The sequence below is a fragment of the Lactuca virosa genome, chromosome 5 (genome assembly GCF_052849685.1).
Source record: "Lactuca virosa cultivar CGN04683 chromosome 5, Lactuca_virosa_CGN04683_v6, whole genome shotgun sequence".
Lineage (NCBI taxonomy): Eukaryota > Viridiplantae > Streptophyta > Magnoliopsida > Asterales > Asteraceae > Lactuca > Lactuca virosa.
Window position 1 is genome coordinate 227074946 of NC_136430.1, and position 10307 is coordinate 227085252.

General features: G+C 31.6%; 2 protein-coding genes across 2 annotated transcripts; one reads left to right on the forward strand and one right to left on the reverse strand.

Annotated features, from left to right (window-relative positions):
• The first annotated feature begins 2598 nt into the window (after window positions 1-2598).
• UAH (ureidoglycolate amidohydrolase) lies at window positions 2599-5749 on the forward strand. Its single transcript, XM_079053539.1, has 11 exons — window positions 2599-2934; window positions 3149-3234; window positions 3579-3653; window positions 3804-3932; window positions 4105-4191; window positions 4313-4615; window positions 4699-4790; window positions 4879-4941; window positions 5032-5272; window positions 5353-5393; window positions 5505-5749. Exons 1-11 carry the CDS (start codon window positions 2746-2748, stop codon window positions 5600-5602), a joined length of 1404 nt encoding a protein of 467 aa, XP_078909665.1. The 5' UTR covers window positions 2599-2745; the 3' UTR covers window positions 5603-5749.
• Window positions 5750-7260: 1511 nt separating this feature from the next.
• On the reverse strand, window positions 7261-9006 carry LOC145115642 (putative GDP-L-fucose synthase 2). The gene is made up of 3 exons (XM_079051985.1): window positions 8853-9006; window positions 8457-8530; window positions 7261-8377 (listed from the first exon to the last, which is right to left on the reverse strand). The coding sequence occupies exons 2-3, from the start codon at window positions 8473-8475 to the stop codon at window positions 7431-7433; spliced, it is 966 nt and encodes a 321-aa protein (XP_078908111.1). The 5' UTR covers window positions 8476-8530; window positions 8853-9006; the 3' UTR covers window positions 7261-7430.
• Window positions 9007-10307: the final 1301 nt, after the last annotated feature.

Here is a 10307-nt window from a genome sequence, read left to right on the forward strand (position 1 = left end):
CGATTATACAAATATCTTTAGGGAATATTTTAGTTAAATTGATATTATAATTTAGTTTTTGCATTTAGCATTACAATTTATCACTTTTAACTATTCACAAAATATTCATTGGGTTTTTTTAAATGGAACTGAAATTTATATTTAAATTAACACCGTAATGTTAGATTTAAATTAACAGTTTAAGTATATTGTCCAAACTGTTCCAAAGTTGTAGCTTTAAATTGATAATGGTTTACATACAACAACATATTAAATCTAATAAATTAGGTATAATATGTTAAAAGTTAAAGACATAACTTTATAAGTAGAAGTAAAGATATTATTTTAATATTGAAATTTAGTTTACATATGATTACACTTTAGGTTTGATATTTATTTAACCTTATTAACCAAATTATAATCATTATTAGAAAGACACTATAATTTATCACTTTTAACTATTTACAAAATATTATTTGGGTTGTTTAAGTTAAACTAAAATTTATATTTAAGTCTGTCCTGTAATGTTATATTTAAGTTTATAATTTAAATATTTTATACAAATTGTTCAAAAGTTGTAGGTTTAAAATAATAATGGTTTACATCCAACAATTTATTAAAACTAATAAATTAAGTATAATATGTAAACAGTTAAAAAAAACCTAACTTTATAAGTAGAAGTAAAGATATTCTTTTAATATTGAAATTTAGTTTATATATGATTACACTTTAGGTTTGATATTTATTTAATCTTATTAACCAACTTATAATCATTATTAGAAAGAAATTGAAAAGTCATGGGAGTTTCAAATGAATGTGGTGAAAGGAAAAATGCATGTGAGTTTCAAATGAACGTGGTGAAAAAAAAATGTTTCCTTTATAATATAGTATGATATGATATGATAAGTTATTAACACAATAATTAAATAAAACTTTTTAAAAGTAACAACTTAACAACAAAAAACAAATATAATTTCAAACTAATGTACAATAAAAAGTTTTCCAACAAAAGTATTCATATTAATATATATCAAATATGTATTATGACACCCATTGATCACAACCATTCACCTGCCTTGTGGTTAAAATTGTAACACTTGGACCCATGTATTTTCCCTTTTAACCCTTGAAGCAAAAAATTAATTTTTGAAAGGAGTCCCCACGTACGTTGGGCGTACGTTTATGTACGCTTAGCGTACATGGGCATATGGAAGCGGGAACCTGAGCCACGTACGCAAGGCATTCGAGGCGTACGTGGGGTGTACGTGGCCAATGCTAAAACCCTAATTTTAGGGCATGACTCTTTGACCCTCACCCTTATCAGCCTTCACTGCTTATTAACGTCCCTAAAACCCTAGTTTGCTATTGAGAGTGATCTTTGAGCTTGAAAGTAACTTTGGTGGCCTTTTTGGTGTGTTTGCAAGAAGAATAACTTGGTGTGCAAGCAGTGGACATGGTTGAGCTTCAAGATCCCGAATCTACATCATTTTAGGAAGCTTTTGAAGGTAAAAAGATCATACCTTATTGTTTCTTTGATAGTTACAGTTAGGGTTTGCTTATGAGTTCTTTTGGGTCCATGAATTCTCTTTTGTGAGTTTGGGCAACTCCAAAAGCTTGTAATGCTAGATCTTAGTCCCTTTGGTGTGTTAGAGGCATAAAAATAAATATATTTGTATTATATAAAAATTTAAAAGTAATAAAATGTTGTTTTTATACTTCAAATTTTTTTAGATAAAAATAGAAAAAGAAAATATTTAATTATATATTGTGGTTTGAATATTTTAGATAAAATTTAAACAACAAAAATTATTTATATATTAAAAATATATAATAACAAAGTTGTGAAAAAATTAAAGAAACTTTTAAAAGAAATTTGAATTAAAAAAAAATAAAAAAGATGGTCGAAAATGTAAAAAGAAAAAAGTGAGAGACTAACATTGTAATATTTCAAATGGTCGCATTGTAAAATTTAACAAATGGTCCCTAACATGTTTCACAAAATGACATAAATAGTCTTTATCAAAAAAAATTCAACTTAACGGATCAATCTAAAGGACATCCATGATAAAGACCATTTGTGTGCAATATTTGCTCTATAGGGAGCATCTCAGGGAGGAAAATCCATAGAGATCATTTCAGGAAAAAACGATAAAGCTAAAGGACCATTCGTGAAATTTTTTCTAAATACATCAAGGATATTACAACATTTCATATTTTCATATTTTGAATGGACCAAATAAGCAAGGAAACTAGTTCAAAAGAACTATCAATTTAAAAGTTGAATGGTATGAACATTTTTCCTAAATAAAAATACAAACCACATGAACCATTTTTGCACTTTTGTCAGACCTTTATATAATTATTTTAACCCCTAAAATTTGTTTCAAAATCTACCAACATTACATGTAGTTATCATGAAAACCAGTTTAATTTAGAACCTTTAAAAATAGTTTAATTTCATTTCTATCAAATATTATGAAAGAACTCCATCATTTCTATCAGTTTTCAATACAATTAATTTTTTTTCTTTGAATGTTATCTTCTTTTGGGTCACATGGTGACATAGGAAATTTAAATGGAGATATTTTATTGAAGAAAATACGAGCTTTTAGAGGCAAAGTTGTTTGTACTTTGTCATCATCTGCTCCACATGCGATAAACCCCTTTGATTAATGGAGTCGGATTCATCTCTCCACTCCGTGACTAAATTATACACTATAAACTCATCTAAATTCTAAACCCAGCAATCCCAAACGAACAAGGATAATGATGGTTTTCAGATTCCGTCTTGTCCTCTATGTTCTTTTCGTTACCTTCATCGCTTGCGTACAAGCTCAAAATGTTGATGAAATGGACTCAACAATCAAAACAATGGAGGAATTCTCCGGATATCCACTTCATGAAATTGACTCCGTCTCTTCCTTCGCGGTGGATTCTGTAAATCTTCAGAAACAGGTGATTTATCATTCAGTTTCATAATCCAGTCGTTTTCTGCTTCTATTCATCATCGATATTTCACTTATGCCGAACTGAATTCGTAGTAGTAGCAGTAGCAGTAGGAATGATAATCGTTCTTTTCAAGCATCAACTGCACTCCGCATCCCAGCAAACTCCAAATTCGAGTTTTGATGATCAAATGAGTTACTTATATTGTTAAAATTGAAAACAGATTGATGAACTTTCAAGTTTCTCGGATTCACCAGCCCCTTCAGTAACAAGGATCTTGTACAGCGAAAATGATGTACTGGCTAGAAGGTATGTAATCGATTATAATCATTAGAATTAAGCCTTAAAAACGATAATTGCCCTATGGAATTGTTATATCTGAAGTCTATGTAAAATGTTAGTCTATTGCAGATTGTTTATCTTTTATTTTGGTTACAAAGATTTGCAAAATACATATTTTAACTTATCATACTTTGTTCATGATCTTCTTATGAAGTTAGTTATAGTTTTGATTGAAAAGGAACATCTTCTATATTCTATAATGAACAATCTATATATTAATTGCAGAAAAGTGGTTAGTCTGTTGAAGAAACACAAATCTGTTTATAATTATTTGTTTTTTCTTGAATCTTTTTTTGTCAATTTCCATTTAGGTTCATCAAGAAGTTGATGAAAGAAGCTGGTCTTTCTGTGAGGGAAGATGCTGTTGGCAATATATTTGGTCAGTGGTGAGTTTCTTTGTATGCCTTAAACAATATCTTGTACTACTTTTAGCATCATGCTAATTGCTATGTCTCTCTTTATAACATAGAATATTTTGTACTAAAGTCAACCTCTTAAAGTTGACTTTTGATCTTGTTTGATTCTATACACTACAGGGAAGGTAGTGAACCAGATCTATCTGCTGTTTCAACAGGATCTCACATTGATGCTATTCCATATTCTGGGAAATATGATGGGGTAGTTGGTGTATTGGGTGCCATTGAAGCCATTAATGTACTAAAGAGGTGGTGTTGTATGAACAAATGTTTGTTTCTTTTTTCAAATACTTACATAAAAGATAATTAATTGAGAAAATGACACTACACTTGAGGAAATGAAAGAGAACAAATGTTGTTTCTTTTTTGTGTTTTTTGCCACCTAAAGTCTTGTTTTATCTTGATGTTTTGGAATTTACAGATCTGGATTTAAGCCTAAAAGGTCTTTAGAAGTAATCATGTTTACCTCAGAAGAGCCTACAAGATATGGCATCAGTTGTTTAGGAAGGTTTGTACTTTTTTTTTTTCTTATTTAAAAAAAAAAACAATTCGGAAGTTTGATTATAGAACGAAAGATAAGTCACCAATTAATCTTTTTTTTTCTTATACCTATCTAATTCTTTTTTCAGCCGATTATTAGCTGGAAGTGTCTCACTTGCTACAGCTCTTAAGCAAACTGTAGACAATCACAATATTTCCTTCATGGAAGCTGCAAAATCTGCTGGATATGCAGAAAAAAACGACTTTTCCACTGTGTTTTTAGATGATAAAAGATATTCAGCTTTTGTAGAACTTCATATAGAACAAGGACCTATTTTGGAAAATGAAGGAATTTCTATTGGTATTGTGACTGCTATTGCTGCTCCTGCAAGCATTAAAGTTGATTTTGGAGGAAATGGAGGCCATGCTGGAGCTGCTTTAATGCCTCAAAGGTAATAAAATAAACAATTCTTCATAACTTTTGTTTTTATTTTTTGTATGACATATTTGAGTCTTATACACAATTTTGGAATAGAAATGATGCAGGTTTGGCTGCTGCTGAGCTGGCACTAGCTGTGGAAAAACATGTTCTTGAATCTGGATCCATAGACACTGTTGGGACTGTTGGTAATCTTTTTTTTTTTTTTTTAAAAAATCACTTTCATTATCATTTATCCTTAAAAGTTAAAATGATGTTTTTGTATTATCTTTGAAGGTATACTGGAGTTGCATCCTGGAGCAATCAACAGCATCCCTAGCAAAGCACACATGGAAATAGGTGCACTTATTATATAATACACCACAAAAAATTCAAAAAGTAATAAGAAACTTAAAATATTGCTAAAATAAATTTATAATCTGTTTTCAGATACACGAGATATTGATGAAAAGCGAAGAAATAATGTGATTGAAAAAATCCATGAATCTGCTGTGATGATATCGAAAAGGAGAGGTGTTGAGCTTTTAGGGTTTAGAATTGTGAACCAAGATCCACCTGCGCTTTCAAATGAATTAGTGATCAAAGCAATGGAATCAGCCACTCAAGTCTTGAATTTGAGTAGTAAGAAGATGATTAGTAGAGCTTATCATGATTCACTCTTTATGGCCAGGTAGGTATTTTTAACTTATTCTTTTATATTTTCAAATTAAAAAAAAAAAAAAAAAAAACAATTATATATGTTGATTGCAGAAAAGCACCCATGGGCATGATATTCATTCCATGTTATAAAGGTACACTCCCTTGTCCATATCTGTATTGTATACACTGTGTTTAATAAAATTGCAATTTGTGGAATTTGTGGTGGATAAAATTTAAAAGAAATTGTATTATTAATTTTGCAGGGTATAGTCATAAACCTGAGGAGTATGCGTCCCCTGGAGATATAGAAAATGGGGTGAAGGTATTGGCACTAACACTCGCCAACTTATCCGCCACCTGATACATATGTTATTATGTTTGGAGTACAACGACATCGTTTTACTGATTTCTCTTTCTCATCAAAAAATATAAAAATATGGAATGAAGAAAACCATGTGTATAAAACTAAAACAGCTTTTTTTTTTTTATTCCAACTTATTTAATGCAACCTCAAAATTCCATTATACAATTATTTAACAGGCCAATTTAGGAAAACAAGCATATTTACATAAATGGTCCCTGTTTAATAGAAATACTACAAAAATGGTCTATGTGCACATTTACACATGGCTCCTGCTTAATGAAATATTGTATAATTGGTCTTTGTGCTATATAAAATTACAAAAATGGTCTCTTTCTAATACCAAATTTAGAGAAATGGTCCCTGTTTTCCACAAAGTTACAAAAACAGCCCCTTCCCAACAGCGAATTTATAGAAATTGTCCATTTGTTTCACAAAGATACAAAAATAATCCCAATGTTTCACAAGTTTATAGAATTTGTCTTTGTTTAATAGTAAAATTACAGCAATGGTCCCTTTGCTACCCAAATTTACAGAAAAAGGTACTACCTAAGACCAAAATAACATAATGGTCCATATATTTCACAAAATTATAAAATGGTTCCTGATTTGTGATTTCCCTACACGATCCCCGTGTTTCAAATAAGATTTACAAAAATGGATCCTATACATTTTTATATTACAGAAATGATGTTGAAAATATAAGATTAATAACCCGCGCCCATCCCAATAATTGAATAATAACCGAGTAAAACACAAATGTACTTTTTATTACTTTACCAATTTGATCATTTAAATATTTTCCACAACAATTAAACCATTATATATTCGAATCGTTTAAAAATACTATTTTTCCGGTTATATGGTTTTTACATAAAAGCAAAATATATCCTATCGTTTTATCTATCCGTTCATCAAATTATTAGTTTTACGATAATGGCATTTTGATAGCTAAATCGATAAAAGACAACTAAATCATAAAACATTGAAAGTACAGTATAAATTATGATGATAATGTCTAATTTTTTTTTTTCTGGAAAAAAACTATTTAATAATTACATAAATTAGTAAATAGCTAAATCAATAAAATTGTGAAATTATATATATTAATGGTTCCTATCTGCTCGAGAAACCACATCCATCCGATCAATGGCCAGATTAAATCCTACCCGTTAAATATTTTACGATTACATATGGATCTCAATGGATAATAACTATCCAAAATTCAGCTACAATATTTAGCTGAATTTCGTTAAACATTTCCAAATAGCGACTAAGGTGCTATGTGTGATTGTGTTTGTTCGTGAAGGTGTTCAAATGGTGTCTAGTTTTCTTTTGACAAGTTTACATTCCAAAAAAGTACCTTGCAATTTCATGATTTCCATGAAATTACATTTCCATTTGCCCATTCCCTATTTATCATCACAAACAATGAAGATTGAAAAACTAACCATCATAGACATCTTATTTCAAGTTGAATGAAATATATAAACAAAGTACATTGCAATTTCATGAATTAAAAACCAAAGCACATTGATATATATTACTTCAAGTTAAATGCAAAAATAAAAATAAAAAATAGCAACATACTTTAGTCACTTAAAAAAAGTACATTGCTATTTCATGCCTTATTAAGTGAACATGCACAGAAGAAGAAATAGCAACATAGCAGCATAGTCTTGAGTAGTATTTCACTATAAACTGTTTCAAGTAACATAACTCCATTCTTAACAATGATACAACATAACAATCTCAATATCAATAATCTTAAATAACAATTAACAAAAACAAGTTTATTACTAACTTACCAAGAGTTTGACTTTTTGTGTCATTGTTTGACCACATTTCCAACATACCATTCATAAGTCCCAACAAGCCCATCACGTAAAGAAATCTTGGGTTCCCAACCCATCTTCGCAATCGTAGAACAATCCATAAGCTTCCTTGGAGTTCCATCAGGTTTAGATTTATCCCAAACAATCTCCCCTTCAAATCCCACAACCTCTTTCACCATTTCTGCAAGCTCCTTAATTGAAACCTCCTTCCCACTTCCCACATTCACATGCCCTAAATCCGAATAATTCTCCAACAGAAACACCACTGAATCCGCCAAATCATCAACATGTAAAAACTCACGTAATGCCGCCCCACTCCCCCACACCACCACCTCCTTCCCTCCTGCCACCTTCGCCTCATGAAACCTCCTCATCAACGCCGGCAACACATGGGAGTTTTCTGGGTGGAAGTTATCATTCGGACCATATAAGTTTGTAGGCATGGCGGAGATTGCATCCCATTTGTGTTGAATCCGATACGCTTGACACATCTTGATTCCGGCGATTTTGGCTATGGCGTACCATTCGTTGGTGGGTTCTAGAGGTCCGGTGAGAAGAGAAGATTCTGGGATGGGTTGAGGGGCGTGTTTAGGGTAGATGCAGGAAGAACCTAAGAAGAGGAGTTTTTTTGTACCATAACGATAGGCGGAGTCGATGACGTTTGTTTGGATTTGGAGGTTGATGGTGATGAAATCGGCGGGGTAGGTGCTGTTGGCGTGGATTCCACCGACTTTGGCTGCTGCGAGGATCACGTATTGAGGTTTTTCGAGAGAGAAGAATGTTTTGACAGCGGATTGGTTGGTGAGATCTAGTTCGGTGTGTGACCGGAGGATGAGATTGTTGTAGCCGACGGTTCTCAGGCGGCGTACAATTGCAGATCCGACTAGGCCGCGGTGGCCGGCGACGAAGATTTTGCCGGATTTGTCAAGTTTTGAGGTAACTGAGACAGAACAATCGAGTGTTAGAAGTATAGATTAAGTTATAAGTATGTAAACAGAGAGAGAAAACAGGAGATTTACCAGCATCAATGGCTGTCATGTTGCGATAATCAGGAAGAGAGAGGCAACTTGTTGATCGAATAGCTAATGATCTCCTGTTTCGATTCAGTTCAGACAGCATTTAGTAACTGATTGAACTGAAAATAATCGAAAAAAGTGAAACCGGATTGCAGTTCCCGTTTTCAATTTCCATCGAGAATTAAGCTGATTTACACTGCTACATGCTAATTTTTAACCGATTGGATCATAGATGTTACTGATTTCATCAGTTGAGAAATGAAGTAAACGATCGAATGATCTCGAACAAAAAGCAAAGGATTCGAATTGCAATTTGCTATTAAAATGTGATTAGGGCAAATTAACGATAAGAAGATTAGGGGTATAAACAACTATCGACAGATCGTAATAGCGACATACCGGAGAAAGAGAATGGCCGGAGAAAGACACAAGCTTTGACCGTTGGTTGAGTAGATCGTCGACGAAAGTGTCAAGAGAGTGAGATTTGATCTCTGGGCATGGAGGAACTGAAGATTTATTCTGCGGCGGTGGTTTGGGAGTAATTTACGTTTTTACCCCTCTTCTTTGAACGCTTTCATGAAAATTTTATAACATTGTATTTTCAAGAGAAAATTGCAAAAATAGTCCTTATGTTTGTGGTTTGTGAAGTGCTTTCGATCAAAAGAAAAAGAAAAAAAAAACGATTTGGGCACGTTGGATTCTTTTTTGGTCCCTGAACTTTTTTAGTAAAAAAATTGCCAAACTTAAAATCACTAATCTACCTTTAAATAATTATTTTTTTAATTTTCTTTCCAATTAATTTCTCTTTTTATTATTACTCTATTGATTTTAGATTTAAAATTATTATCATTTCAATTTGGCACCAACCAAAAAATAAATATTATAATTCAAAAACCAAAATTTTAGTCTTTTGTCTCTTTCACTTGAGTTAGTCAAGACATAGTATGAATTATGAAAACAATTAATCAAAGAGAAAATTCAACCTGTAATTAATTAAAGAACCTAAAATCGATCAACAAAAATGTAATAAATAAAGAATTGATATAAAAAAAAACTAAAATTGGGTCTCGGTAACAGAGTTACAAATGATGGTGGTTATGGTATACGATGATGATGACAAAAGAGAGGGATGATGGAAAAACAAAAAGAGATGGAGGGTGGTTTTCTCCAACGAATAGATAGGTTGATGATGGTGAAACGGTAACAAAAAAACAGTTCGTGGAGTAGAGGGTGAAGACTAGTGAATGCGGCAGATGTTGTTGGATCTTTTGTAAACAAGGTAAAAAGAGAAAGGTAATCGATAAAGATCGATAAAGATTGCAGTTGTCAATGGTGGGAGGTGGTCGATTGAATCTCTAATAGTAGAGAAAGAAAAGTGTCTACATAATAAAGAAAGATAGAAAAGACTACATTCGGTTTAAGGGAGAGGGGTTGGGTAGGGTGTGAACCTCATTTTATTTAATAATAATAAAATCTTTCAAAAATATGTACAAGAGTATTAAAATAAATAATAGACAATAATAAAAAAAATAAGGTATGTAATAGTTTTTTTAAAAGTTTGTTGAAGACCAAAACATCAAAAAAAAAAAAAATCCAATTTTAAACTATTGGCTCAAGTCAAAAACATTTTACACGACAACCACCAAAAATCACAAATCGTAGGGACCATTGTTGCAATTTTCTTTATCAATTTTATCGGAACACTAAAAACATAAATTCATAACATACATGTTTATATCGAGTCTTAAAAAGAAAAATATGTAAGAAGGGTCATGTCGATATCAATTTTTAGTGTTTTTGTAACACCTGCAGATTCGGGCTAGTCAATTAAGATATAATAAACGTTAAAAATGA

What these genes read in the sequence shown, in the direction of transcription:
- UAH (XM_079053539.1), top strand. Translation starts at nt 2,746, where the DNA reads ATGATGGTTTTCAGATTCCGTCTTGTCCTCTATGTTCTTTTCGTTACC. An exon ending in CAAAGCACACATGGAAATAG is followed by an intron (nt 4,942 to 5,031) that starts GTGCACTTATTA and finishes ATCTGTTTTCAG; the next exon opens with ATACACGAGATATTGATGAA. An exon ending in ATTCATTCCATGTTATAAAG is followed by an intron (nt 5,394 to 5,504) that starts GTACACTCCCTT and finishes TTAATTTTGCAG; the next exon opens with GGTATAGTCATAAACCTGAG.